This window comes from Pelophylax lessonae (assembly GCF_965119305.1).
Source record: "Pelophylax lessonae genome assembly, chromosome: 6".
Classification (NCBI taxonomy): domain Eukaryota; kingdom Metazoa; phylum Chordata; class Amphibia; order Anura; family Ranidae; genus Pelophylax; species Pelophylax lessonae.
This window is the reverse complement of record NC_138773.1, coordinates 296,592,406-296,611,315: the sequence shown is the minus strand read 5'-3', so window position 1 is coordinate 296,611,315 and position 18,910 is coordinate 296,592,406. Positions and strand designations below refer to the sequence as shown.

The 18,910-nt window shown below is 45.0% G+C and overlaps 1 protein-coding gene across 1 annotated transcript in view; it reads right to left on the bottom strand.

Annotated features, from left to right (window-relative positions):
- Positions 1-13,365: 13,365 nt before the first annotated feature.
- The window catches only part of CHPF (chondroitin polymerizing factor), a 77,611-nt gene continuing 72,066 nt past the window's right edge, over positions 13,366-18,910 (bottom strand). The window contains exon 4 of the mRNA XM_082260954.1: positions 13,366-15,039. Coding sequence (XP_082117080.1) covers positions 13,780-15,039 — 1,260 coding nt within the window. The 3' untranslated portion in view covers positions 13,366-13,779. The remainder of the gene's footprint in view (positions 15,040-18,910) is intronic.

Genomic DNA, 18,910 nt, shown 5'->3' with positions numbered 1-18,910 from the left:
TGGTACAATACCCCTGACAAATTGGGAAATTTTCAGAAGGAGAAATCCAGAGACTGCTGGAGAGGTTGTCAGATGATTGGTACAATATCCCATATCTGGTGGGAATGGCCAAAAATTAAAATATTTTGGAAAGAAATTCTATCCTTGATAAAAAAAATTACAAAAAAATATATCCCAGAAGACCCATGGACCTGCCTGTTTCATGGAACGCAGATGTCAATAAAGCAATACAGAAAAACACTCCTGCCCCACCTATTAAATGCAGCCAAAAGTCTTATCCCCTTAAATTGGCAGAAGGAGGACCCCCCAACAAGCAAAGACTGGGTGATTAGAGTAGACAAAACAAGAAAACTAGAAGCCTTAAAGATCTGGGACGAAGAGGACCAGGAGAGTGAGATAGAAATATGGGTCGAGTGGCAAAACTTTAAGGAAACAGAAGAGTGTAAAGAAATAATAAGATATGGTACGACAGTAACGAAAGGTAATTAAACGGGAAAAAGAGGAGGTCTATAAGGAATAAAGGGGTAAATTTTTTTTTTAAGTATATGGTCATTGAACTTTCCTCCAGAGAATGGAGTCTTGAAATGTTTTCTTCCTGTAATTTTAAATTTTTGAAAAATTTAATAAAGAAACATAAAAAAAAAAAAAAAATGTAAATGAAAGGCAAAATGTGTTTGCTGCAGACAACAGTATTGTGTGTGACATTGACACGCCAGACTTCTGCCTGTCAGGTGAAAGCATTCAGGCAGCTGTGCTGCCACCCGATTGCTCACACACAGCCCCGCTACCGGCAACCCCCCCCCCCATGTTTTTCCAGGCTCCACTTGCCCATCTGCTGGCCCGGGACTGACATGGCGGGTGCTGGCGGTTGGGGGGGGGGGGAAGGGCGCCCTCCTCGCCTTCTTCCTATGACCAGAAAAGCAACATCTATGACATCACTTCCGGGTCAGCCTCCCAGTATCCCTTTTAGACCCTGCCTGTCTAAATTAAAGAGACCGTGTCATCTAAAATAAATCACATAGGGGGATATGTGATCCTGTCTCTCTGATATTCCTCTTCTTCCACTGACTCCAGACCATTTCCTGGTAGTAAAGAGCTTTTGGAGTCATTCTGCACATGCTCAGTTTGGTGTGTATGGTTCGAGAATGTTTTTTTTTTTTTATCTTGGGAGAGTGCATATGATAAGCACAGAGCCAATCAGCACTGTCCAGACACGTCAGGGGAAAATTAAAACTCCTCCTACAAACCTTTACCAGACACTGAGTAGTAGTAGCCAGACTGCTATATACTGCAGATGGAAAAAATAAATAAATAAAAAAAAAGGGATTTTTGACTTACGGTAAAATCCATTTCTTTGATATTCATTGACGGTCACAGCTCCCGTCATTCTTGACCATTAGGCTAGGCTGCCCCCCTACAGGAGTAGGACACTAGGCAGGGGGGGGGGAACTGGGTACACCCATGGGCAGTCCCAGGGGGTATACTCCCTCTTCCTGCTATAGTCACTCAGTTTTGTTACAAGCAGTGTCAGGAGAGCCATAACTCCACAGAGGAGTGGGTGCTGTGTCCATCAACAAATATCAGAGAAATGGATTTTATGGTAAGTCAAAAAATGGCAAGTCAAAAAATCCCATTTTCTCAATTGTTAATTGATGGACAGCTCCTGTCATTCTTGACCATTGGGACGTCCCAAAGCAGTTTCAAACATGAGGGGTGGGAAACAGAAAAAAAAAATTCCCCAAAACTAAAACCGTAGTCAACCAGGTGACAGGGACTCAACAAAACATCTGGAGCGCACCTGAAAAATAAACAATACACCCTCAAAGAGGATCAGGTCCTCCTAAGAGCAGCCTGCAAAACCTTGCAGCCAAAGGAAGCATCTACAGGAGGCAACACATCCACTCTATAAAACTTTGTAAAAGTGTGCACCGACGACCAGGTGGCCGCCTTGCAAACCTGCGTCACTGACACTTGATGACAGAAGGCCCAGGAGGCACTAAGCGCCCTAGCAGAGTGTACCTTGACAGGGAAAAGAGGAACCTGACGCCTGAGGGAACAGGCCTGAACAACCTTTTGGCTGATCCATCTAAAAATGGTCGCAAAGGAAGCCGACAACCCTTTGCAAGGACCATCTATGAGCACAAATCGAGAGTCTTGACTTCCTGAAAGACTCTGTAGGTGCCAGGTACACACCCTAATTGCCCAGAGCGCATCCAAGGCATGCAAGGCAATTTTCTTCAGATGTTTAGGCCTAGGACACAGGGAAGGCAAACACAATGTCTTCATTCAAATGAAAAAGTCAGAGACCACCTTAGGAAGGCATGACAGACAGGGGCGGAGCACCACCTTATCCCTGTAAATCACCAGGTAAGGTGAACGACAGGATAACGCCGCCAATTCCGACATCCTGCAGGTAGAGGTGATAGCCACCAAAAAAAATGCAACCTTCTGGGACAGCGCAAGCAGGGGAATCGCCTGAATATTTTCAAAGGGAGGCTGCTGTAGAGCTGAAAGCACCAAATTAAGATCCCAAGGCGGCAACTGAGCCCACACTGGAGTAGAGCTGCACGATTCTGGCCAAAATGAGAATCACGATTTTTTAGCTTGGAATAAAGATCACAAATTCTCTCACAATTCTCTGTGTAACAAAAAAAAAAATTGGGATAACTTTACTGTTACGTTTTTTTTTATTCATTAAATTCTATTAATTGCGTTTGAAAGACTGCTGCGCAAATACAGTGTGACATAAAATATTACAACAATCGCCATTTTATTCTCCAGAGTCTCTGCTAAAAAAATATATAAAATGTTTGGGGGTTCTAAGTACTTTTCTAGCAAAAAAAAAATGATTTTAACTTGCAAGCAGCAAGTGTCAGAAAAAGGTCTAGTCTTTAAGAGGTTAAACTTCCTTTCTCCCTGGCAGAGGGAAGGAAAAGATACAATGTAATCATTTTGTTTATAGTTACTGGGAGACTGCTGATAGGCGGGGAGGCTTTTTTTTATTTTTTCTCCACAGCTGTTCTCTCTGCTTCCTGACAGCTATGCAAAGAATCGAGCATATCTCAGGTTTAGATCGTCAGGGGGGGTGAATCGAGATCGCGATTTTCATACGATTAATCGTGCAGCTCTACACTGGAGGAACCAAATATTGGACAACCTGAAGAAAAGTTTGCACCAGGGAGTGTGTGGCCAAAGGTCATTGGAAAAAGACCGCTAAAGCGCTTGATGGTACTCAAGACCAATTTCTATTCAAGCCCCCCCCCCCCCCCCGTTGAAGGAAGGTTAAGATCCGAGCCACAAAGAAGGAGCGAGGATGACCCCCAAGAGACTCACACCACGCAATGTGCATCTTCCATGTATGATGCTAGATCTTCCTAGAGATAGAATTCCTAGCTTTCAACAATGTAGGAATAATCGACTCAGACAAACCCCTACCTTTTACCACCTGGCATTCAACAGCCTAGCCGTCAAAGCCAGGGACTGTAAAGCAGGATGGAAGATCGGTCCTTGGGACAGCAGATCCTCACTGAGAGGAAATTTCAAAGGAATGTCAGCGACCCGCCGCACTAGAGCGGCATACCAGGCCTGGCAAGGCCAGTCCGGTGGCACTAAGATGACTGTAATCACTTCTTCCTCGATCCTGCGGAGAAGTCTGGGCAGAAGCTTGAGAGGAGGGAAACATAGAAACATAGAATGTGTCGGCAGATAAGAACCATTTGGCCCATCTAGTCTGCCCAATATATCTGAATCCTATGATTAGTCCCTGGCCCTATCTTATATGAAGGATAGCCTTATGCCTATCCCATGCATGCTTAAACTCCTTCACTGTATTTGCAGCTACCACTTCTGCAGGAAGGTTATTCCATGCATCCACTACTCTCTCAGTAAAGTAATACTTCCTCATATTACTTTTAAACCTTTGCCCCTCTAATTTAAAACTGTGTCCTCTTGTGGTAGTTTTTCTTCTTTTAAATATGCTCTCCTCCTTTACCGAGTTGATTCCCTTTATGTATTTAAAAGTTTCTATCATATCCCCTCTGTCTCTTCTTTCTTCCAAGCTATACATGTTAAGGTCCTTTAATCTTTCCTGGTAAGTTTTTTCCTGCAATCCATGTACTAGTTTAGTAGCTCTTCTCTGAACTCTCTCTAGAGTATCTATATCCTTCTGGAGATATGGCCTCCAGTACTGCGCACAATACTCCAAGTGAGGTCTCACCAGTGTTCTGTACAGCGGCATAAGCACTTCTCTCTTTCTACTGCTTATACCTCTCCCTATACATCCAAGCATTCTGCTTGGATGTATAGGGAGAGGGAAGGTGTAGATTAGATAATACTGCGTGCCCCCCACGGTGCCACCAGCGCATCTGTGGCGTCTGCCAGAGGATCCCTTGATTGAGCCACAAACCCCTGCACCTTTCTGTTGAGCCGAGACACCAACAGGTCCCATCGGAGACACAGCTGTTGAAACACCTCCGGCTGAAGGGACCACTCCCCTTGGTCCAACACCTGCCGCTTGAGGTAATCCGCCTGCCAATTCTCCACCCCAGGAATATGTACGGCGGAGAGGGCTGGAACAAACCGTTCTGTCCACCTTAGAATGCCAGCTACCTCCAGAGCCACCAGGGCACTTCTTGTGCCCCCTTGGTGATTGACATAAGCCATGGCATTGTCTGATTGAATGCACACTGTACAACCCTGAAGACGATCCATGACATTCTGTTCACTCAGCGTTCCAAGACATTGATCGGTAGTTTGGAATCTTCCAGCGTCCAAATCCCCTAAGCAGAATGCTTGCCGAGGATGTATCCCCGGCCAGACAGGCTAACATCCCTGGTGATCACTGTCCAATACAAAGGGAGGAAATATTTTCCCAGCCAAAGTGCCAAAGACCTAAGCCACCATATCAGAGACTCCCTTGTTCCCCAACTCAGCCGGATCTGAATGGCCAGAGACTGCGGAGTCTTGTCCCATTTAGTCAGAATCTCCCTATGCAGGAACCTCATATGGACCTGTGTAAACAGAATCGCTTCGAAGGTAGACACCATCAGGCCCAGCACCTGCATGCAAGTCCAGAGAGATGACCATTTGTTAGACAGCAGGAGGCAAATTGCAGCCTGCAATTTCTGGAGTTTGCCTCGCTTAATCTGGAAACTGAAGGGTCCACTACCGGTGGCTCACTCCACCTCCTAAGGAGGGACTACTCATGGGGTAACGTTTAGTAAAAAGGGTTACCCCCACCTGGGAAACAAGAGACTCCAGGACCGCCGGCAATGCTTGGATGAATGATTTGGACCCGGAGGGCCCCGCAGCCTCAGAGGGGATCAGGTGGGGAAACGTGCTCCAAAGACACCATGAGTCACCAAGGGGCCCCCCCCCCCCAAAAACAGTGTAACACACTGCTAAAGGACAACCCCCACTGCACTGGTAGCACCACCCGGTCGCCAGCACAAGGCACAGAGCAATCCTCAAGAGAGGGAGAGGACCCCACCAGACTCACCACCCGCCGACACAGGCACCTGCAACCATCCGAAGAATCTGCACTACACATGCGGCAATCAGGTAGCTAAATGATCCAGGAGTCAGCACCAGGGGATAAGGAGGGGCTCCCACTGTCAATAACGGCTCCACTGTCATGGCCGCCACCATTTGTATGGCTGTATAGAAACACAGGCTACAACAAAATGGCGGCACTACGAAGTATACAGGGACCGAGAATAGTGGGACCAGGCCTCAGGACAGATCCAAGCAGGACGGGGGGGGGGGGTCCTGGCAGGAGCCCCCACATGAGGTACAACCCCCCCCCCCCAATCAATCGTCTGGTCGCCTTAGCGCCTGGTCCCCACCCCAGGAAAGTGGCAACACCCAAAAAAGATACATCCCCAGCACATGCGGGGGGAGGAGGGAGCAGGATAAGGGGGTGCCTGCGGGAAGGAGAGGGAAGCCAGGGGCCCGACCATCCCAAGGAGGGGCCCACGTCCACCCCAAAACCCTCCAAGGGGGACAGCTACTCACCATACCAGGAACCGAGTGGGCAACGCTCCAGACAGATCCTCCTCTCCATCAAAATGGGGGGGGGGGGGGCTGTCGGCCAGGAGGAATGCTGCGACTCAGGCTGAGGCCAGGTCATAAGCGCCCTAGCAAAACATTTAACTCGAAGGGCCAGCCCTCCTCCAGTGGGGCTATGTCGCGGCCGACCTAGCGCAGAGCTGAGGCCTGCAGGCACTCGCTGGCCAGACTGGGGTGACCACTGGATCTAGATTATCCAGCCCGTGGCCCAGTTCGGCGGTTGATTAGTAGATCACATCGAAAAATTCTAGGAGGAAAAAGATTTTCCTATGTAAAAAAAATTCCAGCAAGGAACTAGGTCCTTACTCCTGACTAGGCAGACAAAAAAAAAAAAAAAAAAAAAAAAGAATTGAGTGACTATAGCAGGAAGAGGGAGTATACCCCGCTGGGACTGCCCATGGGTGTAGCCAGATGTTTTCTGCTTAGTGTCCTACTCCTGTAGGGGGCAGCATAACCCAATTGTTAAAAATGACAGGAGCTGTGTCCGTCAATGAACATAAGAGAAAATAGTCTGTGTGCCTTCTCCAGTTAATTGATGTTAATCATACTATTTTCATGGTTCTTAAGTCATACTCCTAAAAAAAGAGGTTTATTGTGTTGGGAGGAAAAAAAAAAAAAGAAATGGAACACAAACATTTAAAAAAGGCAAAATTTCACTCTATAAACCAAGAAAAAAAAATGTACTGTAGAATTCAAAAGGTGATGGTTAAAGTGGTTGTAAAGCCTTAAGGTTTTTCACCTTAATACAATCTATGCATTAAGGTGAAAAACCTTTTGTGCTGCAGCTCCACCCCCTTTTTCATACCCAAGCCCAATCCGATCCAGCGATGTGCAAGAGCACAGTGGCTCCAGCCGCTGTCGCTCTCCTCCTGGTACAAATTGATAGCAGCAGGAGCCATTGCCTCCTACTGCTGTCAATCAAAAGCTGTGACACGGGAGTGGGGGGCAGGGCCAAGTCCCACTGTCTGTCAATGGACACAGCAGCAGGACTCGCACGGGTGCCCCATGAAAAGTAGCTTTCCCTGGGGGCACCCAATTTAGGAGGAGGGGCCTGGAGCACCGGTGGGGGACCCCAGAAGAAGATTGGGCTGCTTTATGCAAAACCATTGCACAGAGCAGGTAAGTATAAGCAGGTTTGGTATTTAAAAAAAAATAAATTTAACGTTTACAACCACTTTAAGCTACTTATTTTGCCTTACCCAATTCCTCCAAACCCTCATTAACATACCAGTAAAACCTTACCTTATGTAGCACCCCCTTGTGTACATAGTGTAAATAGATTAGGTGAATTTAGTTAAAGGATAAGTTCACCTTTTCAAAAAATGAATAAATGCACATCTTTTTTGAAGGCACAAAAATGTACATTTTTTATTATTTTTTTAATTTATTTATTGGGAACCTGTAAAGCGTTGCATCCATGATCAGCGGACCGTGGGTGCTATGCAGGGCTCTTGCAGACTGTATGTAAACAGTGTGCTTGTACCTCGTACGAGAATTCAGTTACACACAGAGGAACTTTCAATGATCTACCACAGTGCTCAAAGCTGTGGTAGTTCATTGAGAACTGCAACCCAAAAGCTGCAAAGGCTGTTGGTAGTTGTAGTTTTCCATTCACAGAACTGAGTGAGTGATGCAGCAAGGTGGGCGGAGCCCAGCACAGCTGCATGTATTTTTTTTTTTTACCCGCTCTGCGGTCGGTGCATTCATAACACATTACACTCTGTACATGGGTGAAACAGGTTACATTCTATGAAAGCCGAATTTATTCTTTAAGCTTCACTGCAGCCAGGAATAATTGGGGTCATGTACAGTTCAGCTAGCAGGCTCTGAGGGCTAAGCTGTACATGACCCCCCTTAATAGTGAGGCTTTTATCTCCACCCCTCCCCCCTACCAATAGGAGCTCTACCAATCCCTGCGTAAGGACAACCCAGTAGGTGGAGAGTTTGCTCATAAATGCTCAGGAGCCTGGCCATGTGGAGAGAGAATTCAGGATCCAAAGGCCTGTAGGGGATCCCTGTGCTGGGGGGGGGGGGCTCTGCCTCCAGGCAGATGGTGCCAAGAGAGACACAAATTGTGCTGCGAGAAATGAGGAAGGAAGCTGAAAAGAACCCTTACCCCCCTTCAGTCATCTTGACTGATTGAGACACCCCTGACAAGCAAGTGGGACCAAAACAGCAGGAGGCTTGGGCAGAAGTAACCACCTATGCTGCAGGACATTAAGAGACAGTGAGTAACCTCTGCTTGTTTCACCACCCAAAGCCTATAGGGGGAGAGGCAGCCAGGTACAATACCCAGCTAGCCAATCAGGAGGGAAAGCTACTGCCAACCTTCAACCCCTGCTTGGGATAATCTAGTGCTATAATCTAGTAGCAGTGCTGGAATCAGTATTGAAAGTGCTGCGCCAGTCTATTAAAAGTAATGTCCCCAGCAAACAGTTGAGTTTTGTGCCAGGAAGACAGTCCAGCCACAGTTGACATGAAGTTTTTCTACACTTTCAACACCACCCCCCCCCCCCCCCCCAATATTCAGCTAGCTTCCAGAGGGACAGTAGACAGTTAACCTCCACCCTTGCTTGAGGAATACTTAGTTGGATCCAGGTGTGCCGGCATTTTGCAGGGAGAACAAAAAGTACCTGAAATCAAGTTAGGACTTGTGGCTAGACAGGGTATACAGGTATTCCAGAGGGAGTGCAGTCTTGGATATTTGCTAGAAGTCTGATCACTCAAGTTATCCTCAGTTCCACATTGACAGAGTTCTGGGCAATACCACATCCAAAATGATGTACCCCAAAAAACAGCAAAAACAAAGCCCTAGGACTTGTTTTCTGACTATGCATGCCTGCTGAAAATGTGTGTTGCCTGGGTGTGAAGACAAAGGGGGACCAGTAGGCCCTCAGGGGTTAGCGATACATTTACATATTCTTTCAGTCTCTGCATTTCTCTTTACAAACCAGGCAGCTGGTGGGCAGTAAAGGGGGGGGGGGGCACAGGGTGCTTTACATAACTTCCTAAAAACATCACAGCACCCTGCCTCAGTATTCCTCTCAAGAGCCCTCTGGCAAGCAGTGGGCTGGCCCTTGGAAGACATTATGCAAATAAAAAAATAAAAAAAAGTGGTAGTAAACGCCGCTTTTTAATTTGTAACTACAGGTAAGCCCATAATAGGATTTACCAAAAACGCAAAATGCAGTTTTTAAATGAGGATTTCATTTATTAAGCGACAAAAGCTGTCCTATAATCATAGATGAACTGTTATTTAATCAAATTGTTTGGAAAGCAGAGTTAATTTCACTTGCCACACCCAGGCCTGATTACTGCCAGACCTGTTGAATCAAGAAATCACCTAAATAGCAGCTATCTGATAAAGCGAAGCATGCAAATAGAGCTCAAAAAGCAACACATGCCGTGATCTAAAGAAATTCAAGAAATGTTAAAGTAACTGACATGAAGCAGTCTAGAAAGGTTTACAAAGCCTTTTCGAAGGCTATGGGACTCCAGCCAACCACAGTGAGAGCCATTATCCGCAAATAAAGAAAACTTAAAATAGTGGTGAACCTTCCCAGGAGTGGCCAGCCTATTAAAATTACTCCAAGAGCATAATGACTCATCCAGGATGTCATAAAAGAACATCTAAAAGAACTACAGGCCTCTGGTAAGGTCAGTGTTAATTCAACAATAGGAAAAAAAAAAAAAAAAAAAAAAAAACAGAAAAATGGCATTCATGGGAGAGTTCCAGGGCCAAAGCCACTGCTAACCAAAAACACAAAAGCTCGTCTCACATTTGCCAAAAAAAATCTTGTATTATTCCCAAAACTTAAGTTTAACTTTTTGGGAAGGTGTGCATTCCGTTCTATCGGGTGAAAAACACTGCATTTCATAAAAGTCAGACATGGTGGTGGTGGTAGTGTGATGGTCTGGAGCTGCTTTGCAGCTTCAGGACCTGGACGATTTGCGATAATCGATGGAACCATGAATTCTGCACTCTACCAGAAAATCCCGAAGGAGAATGTCCGGCCATCAGTTCCTGACCTCACGCACACTTGGGTTATGTAGCAGGACAATGATCCTAAACACACCAGCAAGTCCACCTCTGAATGATTAAAAAAAAAAAAATGGTTTGTGGAGTGGCCTTGTCAAAGTTTGGCCTTAAATCCGATTGAGTTGCTGTGGTATGAACTTAAATAGGCTGTTCATCCTTGAAAACCCTCCAAAATGTGGCCGAATTGAGAAAAAAAAAATCTGCAAAGAGTGGGCCAAAATTCCTCCACAGCGATGGGAGACTCATTGCCAGTTATCGCAAACACTTGATTGCAGTTGCTGCCGCCAAGGGTGGCACAACCAGTTATTAGGTTTAGGAGGCAATTACTTTTTCACATAGGGCTAGGCATGTTTGGACATCATTTTAAAACTGCATTTTGTATTTACTCTAGTTATTTGTGTAATATTCAAATCGGTTTGGTGATCTGAATCATTTAAGTAAGACATTTAAAAAAAAAAAAAAAAAAAAAATTTAAAAATTAGGAAGGGACAAAATTCTCTCAAGTTACTAAGCCTGGAATAATGTGCTAGTATACGATGCATACTATTACATTATGGCTAAAACCACCCAGGCGCCTACCCTTTTTTCCTTGAAGGATTTTTCTACTGCTTAATGTGTGAATTCAGTCTGGAAGAGTGGGTGTTTCTAGGCAAGCTGCATTTGCATGCAGACAGCCCTGGGTAACATTCACGTGATTATGAGCCTCCATGGTTAAAAGAACGGAGATCTCTTGAATCAAAGGGGATGAGTCAGGGACAGTCAGGCCGGAGAGGAAAGGGTTAGAAGCTAGATGTCCCCCAGCTGAGAAATGATGTGGTCTCAATTTGACTTGCTGCAGCTTCTAATGCACATGGTGAGAAGCTGAGAAGCTCACAGTGTGCAGTGAAATCAGAGTAGAGTAATTTTTAGTACAGACGAAGAACCTGTACAACTGTTCAATCGCCAAAAAAAAAAAAAAAAAAAAAAAAAAAAAAAAAAACACGAACCCCCCCCCCCCCCCAAATAAAACAAGAGAACAATCAGAAAATATTTGTTGCATTTTTATTAAAGTAGTATATTTAAATCAATGACAAAACCCCAAAATATTAAATAGATTTATAATATAAAAACAAATTGCTTCCAAGAGGCGCCTGCAGTGTTTCCGATTTGTAGTAGAAGATCAAAAACAAAAATCTTCGGGATAATCATTTCCTTCTGATTCGGGAAAGCAGTTCGGCAGGCCGGCACCTCCTTCGTCCCCAGTGTAAGATCAATACAGTCAGTTTCAGATGGGCCTCCGCATCGCTTGAGGGAACGGCAATGGGGCCAACTACTGCAGCACGCAACAAACGTCAAGGATGGATTCAAGTGTAGAGAAAGGCAAAACTAAAACATGTGTCACACGCTGCTGGGAAGACAGAAAACACATCTAGGACTAGAGAAATGCAGAAGAGGGACCGACTCGTCATACACAGCAAAATCGTCAGGCTTGGCTGCTTAACAGGGCTGGAAATCACATGTGGGGAGGTAGAATCTGATTGGTTGATACGGGCAACAACTGCTTAGTCCAGGAGAGCAAACCAGAATTCACAGCAGCCAATCAAAACCCCTTGTGTACTGCTCACACATTAGTAAAGTGAACTTTAATTCTAGTTGCTATGGGTTACTGTACCGTGTGCTAATAATTTTGATCAGTTTACTGAAACGTAACATCAGTGCCACATGCTGTCACTAATTGAAGGTATTTAGGGCCCATTCACACCTTTGTGATCTGGTATGTCGACTCCTTTTGAATGACACCCCAACACACTCGCACTTTAGAGCACCAAAAATGTACCGTAATATTCTAACATGCATCGTGAATTGGCAAAAATGGTGCCCATTCATGTTTTGGGACACTGTGGTGCATTACCAGCCCATTCATTTCAACAGGCTGCACACACATTAAAGTGGAACTAAAATGCTAAATAAAGTGTCCCCCCCCCCCCTCTCCACCACCGGCCTAAAAACTCCAGTGTGTGCGCATATGCGCCCCTGGAGTCCTCTAGGATCTAGCACAGACAGGCGATACATATACACACGTGCGTGAACGCTGCCAGCTTCTAGCAGACTGACACTATATCACCCAGCAGGGTCTGTATACACACGTGCCGCACAGCAGCAGCTTAGTAACCAGCTGCCCCCCTGGTTAGCTGAGATGTAGCAGCCCCAGAAGGCAGCAGGGTGCAGCCTGGACCAGAAACCTGGAAGTGCTCAGAAAGAATGAGTAACATTTTTTTTTAGCTTTTGCGTAAGAGATAAGAGGAGGGATAAAATAAAACAAAAAGTTGCTGCAGTAAGTCTAGTTCTGCTTTAATAAGCATAAAAAAAAACAAACATAAAAAACACCACAGGGGTGTGAATAGGCCCTTAAGGAAACTAAAGAAAAAAAAAAAAATAACACTGATCGAGTAGGGTGAGGAATCTATCTAATCAAATAAAAGTTTACTTGGGGTAGTACAAACATAGGCAGACCTCTAGTCTAGGCAGCTTAAAGAACTTTATTGATCCTGCAGAAACGAGGACACTTTACCCCACACCCTGCTGGGGCTTAAACATAGAGGCATTGATTGAGTGTCCTCATTTCTGTAGGATCAATAAAGTTGTTAGTGTGCGGCTTTATGCTTTTACTAGGCAAGCTTGAGAAGTAATGACTCCTGGAGGTGGTGTGCACCCGCGGCGGAGACAGATACAGCGAAGGACCGTGGCGCAGTACCGTGGTTAGAGTTGGGTTTTTATTGTTTTAAGCAGATTAAATCTCGCAGATGAAGCCTAATACTTGAGATCACCAGTGTGGAGGTGAATGAGGGTGAAGAGATGGGACATATAAACAGACTACTGGACAGTCAAGCTTCTCAAGTCGCAATGAACAGAGATGAGAAACCTACTGCCATCCGAACCGACTTGTATACGATATCTGTGGAGGTAAAAAGGCATAAAAGAAACCAACTCAGTAAGAAAAAACAGTTAGAAATCAGATAAACCATTTGTGCAATAGAACAGATGACTTTTGAGGACATTGTTTTTGAGTCCCTGGAGCAGCAAAGTCACAAGCCCTTGTTTCCCCGTATAAGCATGAAACGAAAAAGCAAAAGGACTCCGGTACGTACTCTACAGACAGGGATGGTGCTACATATTCTGCAGCACTGGGGCAGCAAAGGTTTGTTTAAGGTTTCTGATCATCTCTATAAAATCTATCCCATAAAACCAACGGACCACAGAGTTAAATTAAAATGTTCATGACATAAAACAAATGACCGATGTTTGTTCAAGCGTTCTTTGGATGAGGAACCATGAAGGAGGAGCCTAAGGGTCACAGCCTCTCTCCAGGAAGAAGTAACGTCAACCATATCGTTGAGAGTTCAGCAATTATTGCAGAGTGGGGTGCCGCACAAGCACAGAAAAAACACAACACTGTCAGCGGTCCATGTTGAAGGGGAGTTCCCCTCACGTCCAAAAAGGTAACAGTTTTCAAGTTTGTTTCAAGATGAAGCACACGGTTGGTGCTGTAATGAGGCCTGAGGCGCCGGTAAAGTTCAGTTTCTGGCACCTACATCAGTGACCTGGTATGTATAAATCAGTCCCAGGTCTCAAACAAAAACAAAAAGGCCCCACAACCACAATGAAGCCAGAAGCTGGCCGTTTTAAGGCTCTGGTCAGGTGCTATTCCCTTGTTCCTGCTCAAACAGAAGCATAGCCAGCTGGGAACGAGAGCCCAGTCCTTCTAAATTGCTCTGCACACACCGATGGTAAATTTCTTCGCTAAGGCGTGGGTTACAAGAACGTGTGCGAAAGGGTTGAAGTAGGGCCGGCTCCACTGCCCGAAAGACGTGGAGCCCCGAGTAGCGAATAAACATCTCGTAAATGTCGAGCATCTCCACAATTTCCTCGTTCTCCTGAGCGTCGGCTGCCATTTTGGTGCGAGCTGCCATGTAGTCAGCATTGTAGAAGCAAGCCTCATCGAAGACGTCCCTGTCAAATCGGCCAGCATCACGCACCAGTTCCAGAGTGCTGGAGGGAGACTGCTGCCCGTGTTCGGACACCTCGGGGTTGTAACCTTGGAAGTGGATGGGGAAGAAGACCTGCCAGTTGTTGATGGTGTTCATGCGACAACGGTTGAGGAACTCTGTGCTGATGTGACTCCCGATACCAGCCAGGAAGAACAGCGTATCCACAGGGTGCTTTTTGGAGATAATGTCCATAAGCCGGATTTGGGATGGTGCGTCCGTCTTCACGCTGATCCAGGGGATTTTTATGTCGCGGTATTTGCGCTCGTACTCTGCGATTTGGCTTTTGACTTGGCTGAAGATGTCATTTTGGCTGACCTGCTGGGCTTGGAAGGGGTCATAGATGAACAACATTGTGAGTAGGGAATTTTCATTGCCCTGGATGTCTGTGAAGGCCTTAAGGAAGGCCCCAGCATGTTCTCGGTCTTGGGCAGTCAGGGGTAGGATGATGTTGATACGGCTGGCTTCAGTCACATATGGCATGGGGATGATTTCCACCTCACTGAGCGGACGTACCAGGTGGACCCTCTTGGTGATGGAACGGCTGTGGCCCTTCTGTGTCACCAGCTCCAGCTGCAGGTCCAGTGTATACTCCATGCCACGAGTCGGATCGAATCGACGATAACCGTTCAGGAGCTGCTGTTTGCGCACGTGCAGCACTGGCTGGTACTTGCGGTTGAGCTCGTCGACCGCTGTGCTGATGACATCGGTGACATCGGCAAGGTCTGCTCCAATCAGCTCGCACTTGGGAGAGTCATCGATACAAGAGAAAGTCTGATCCTCTGTGAAGTAATCCCAGCGCAGGACCTCGAAGCGCGTACGGGGCTGGAATGGGGCATTGATCCCAAGAGGCCAGGTGGCGGACTGCTCTCCTTCCACAGACAGGCTGCTGGTGTTCTGTATCTCCCGCTGCAAAAGAAAAAAAAAACAGGGAGATGTGAGATTTACAAACCCACTAACAGGTAACGGCACATTAAAAGAACTCATATTTGTGGCCCTGCACTACATACAGATAACACTGGCATCCGCTTCCAAGACACGTGATGCTATATTGAATAAGGATAAAAAAAAAAAAAAAAGAGCACACACACAAGCACACATGATTTCCTCCAAGTTCACACTTTCCAGCCCTATGCGGGCCTTACTCAATACTGCATACAAGGGCCAAATCCAGACCAATATATACAAATCCCCTCCCATCTCCACATATATGCACAAATTTCTTTGCTGGCAAAATGATGCCAGCACCTCCAAAGCCTACCCACAGACAGCATTGCAGGGAAAGGGTTCCTGGGAGATGTAGTTCTGGGTGTGTGGCCAGGTTAATAGAAACTGCCCCCCCCCCCCCACAAACAGCTACCCCTGCATGAATATTAAGCCTGGCAATACTCACAGGGAGCAATAAAAGCAATTTCTTGTTACAGGAACATAAAAGAATGAATGCTGGCAATGCTCCAGAGAGGGAGGTTTAGGGCTCATTTACATTTGCAGTTTTTACCGCCCTTCAACTGCTCCCCCTGGGAACGCAATGGCCAGGTGTGTATACATGCCACAGCGCTTTGCTTCATAGACTCAGGAATTCTACCCCCTGTCACTCTCAGCAACATTCAATTAACATAGTTGTGGTGCAGTAGTTTGGGGTTGAAACAGACTGTGGAAGCGATGTGCTGCCTTCTCACCACCTGTGAGATTCTCTCTGAAGGGTAATACCAACATGGATCACTCTTCAGAGAACAAGTGTAAACGAGGCCCTAGGATAAATCTGGGTCATGCCTAGTCTTAACATACAAGATTTCTGGCTCATTCACATGTGCGATTAGGTGGCTGGGTTCAGATGAAGCTAAACGCTGCTATGGCAGCATACACACTGGATGATTAGATGCATTCAATATGTATGCGTCCAGAAATCACCAGCCCTGGACACAAACGGTCAGCTTCCAGGGCCAGTCAAAGGTCCCAAATTACATTGGCCCTTGATTTGTACAGGGTACAAATGTCCTGTTTGCATACAATGTGATTAATATAGTAAAACCGGTGAGTGCAAAAATTGGGTGCAGCTCTGCATGGTAGCCAATTAACTTCAGCTTGTTCAATTCATTTTTGACAAAAAAAAAAAGCTGATTGGCTACCATGCAGAACTGCACCAGATTTTGCACCCTACACGTTTAGTAAATCAACCCCACTGTGTGCAGGGGGGGGGGGGGTAGGCTGAGGTTTCTATGACGTCGATTCTTGCTGGCAGGGAAGCGGATTACCCATATAAAGAGCCCCAAAGTATTCCTTCCACAGCATGCAGTAACCTCAGACTGACACAAGGTGGCAACATTAATCTACTTATGAACAGCTATATATACACACAGTATATGGGGGGAGTGTCTGCTCCACGCTACTTGTAACAAATTATTATTCATGTCACTAATCCATGAATGTAGGAAGACACCATGAGAAAACCACTTGCTAATAGTGATAACATTTTCTTCTTCCCCTTTCTGTGAAATCACATGTATTCCAGCCACTGTTTCTGTGCCAATTCATGCCAAAAGCAATTTAATTTTCCTGTGTACAATATTGAATATTCTGCTGGAACACCTCAGAACACAGATAAGCGGAGGAGGATAAAACACAGGAACACAAAATGCATAGCAGACGGTACAGAAGGCAAACAGCAGAAAAAGAAAAAAAAAAAAAAAAAGAAGAAGAGTGAATGTAACTGGCCACTTGGGGGCAGCACGGAACACCTTGACAGAGCAGAATGTCAGGAACAGAGCAGCTTCTGTCTCTGGGCCCATTACCCTGGAAGATGCCGAGAAATGACTTTACATGAGCAACTGGAGCCAGCTGGCCAAACACAACTGGCAGATTGTTATCTCACATGGATGTCTGCTCTAGCTGAGATTTCAGATCTAGGTAGAGGAAGGCAAGCCAACTACTCCACCCTTTTACTTTTTTATTCACTCTGGGTCTCCAGAGGCCAAATTCTATAGATGCCTTTTAGGAAGCCTATAGGGGCCCCTTTCTACGTGCTGCAAAATCTTTGTACGCTAGATGGAAAATGGTGCAGAAAGTCCTTGTTCACATCGGAGCTGAAAATGCCCCCACCAACAGCAAGACTAATAGAGTGAACATCTGGCTGGCACAGCAGCTGGAAAGCTCCAACATATAGGAGCAGAATACCCCCAATGCCCACTACAGCTCCTATATTAAAGTGCAATTCCAGCTTACACCTAACTAGCCTTACAACTGTTCCCTCTTTCACCCCAATACCTATGCTAACTAACCGGAGTATGCAAAAAAAAAAAACTGTAGAAACCCAACTCCTTTGAATGCAACTGTGTGTGATAAACATGAACAGCCTGCGAGCACTAAATAAGGGATTTACACCCACAACAATCTTGCATAAACTAAACTAGTGCGGAGCAGTCTGTATGCCAACAAGAGGTTTTGCTGTCTCATATTCTCACTCTTTTGCACTTCATGTACTTTGGATTCTCTGTTGGGATGGGATGCGAGAAGGCTGACGATTTGATTTGGACACATCATTCTAAATTCTTACTTTTTAGGCTTGTTTATTTTGTGATTGATTTAAGTTCTCGTCGTATTTTTACACAAATATGCTGGGAAATTTTTTTTTCTTTTTCCAAAAAAAAAAAAATGTTTGTTGAAAAATATAAAGTGGTGTACAAAACAGGCATGGAACAACACACACACACACACACACACACACACACACACACACATACATACATACACACACTATATATATATATATATATATATATATATACATACATACATACACACATATACATACACACACACTATATATATATATATATATATATATATATATATATATATATATATATATATATATATATATATATATATATATATATATATATATATATATATATATATATATATATATATATATATATATATATATATATACACACACACAGACATATACACACACATAGATAGATAGATAGTAGTAAATACATGGGCATAAAATTACCATCGGATGGAGCACAATACGTCTTCTAATCAGAACTAAAATATATCTCATGTACATCTTGGAAGACATCTTAATAAAGGGGGAATGATAAATGTCAGACGTATACAATGGAGGCTAGTTTTTATGAACCAGTCAAGAGTGTCTACATTATCGGAATCACTTATGTTTTAGCGTTTAACAGAGGTCATGAAATTCGGTGGTATTCGCCTGAAAGATAAAGAGAATGGGAAGACGATACTTGGAGGGTAGGGGTTAGCAAGGGAAGGGAAAGTGGAAGAAGATAGAGTTAGTGAGGAATGGGGGGGGGGGGTGTAGGATACATTTCTAAGAGTTCTAAGAGGATCTAAGGAGCTCATGGAGGTTGGCAGAAAGGGGGGGTCCAACCCCCCCGTCTCAGACCCCCACCCAGGGCCGATCAGCAAAATGCTGGTAGTAAGAATGATGAGGTCATGAGTGGTATCTCGGATTGTGCGTTTTCTAGCATCATGTTATAGGTTCAGATTGCCGAGCGTGGTAGATAGCAGGTGATGACTGTTTTGTTGGGGTAAGTTCAGTGGATACGTAGTAATCACACAGCTAGTGAGTTATTTGTTTTTTTAAATTTATAAAAAATAGCACTGCATTCGTTTATATATTTATGCACATAACCGGTGTATATTCTTACCTGTTTTTAGGCTGCTCTGGTCCAGTCACATGATCTCCCCAGTCAGCCAGTGGCAGCTGCAAGGGAGAGGAGAGAGCACTCGACAACAGCTAGTAAAG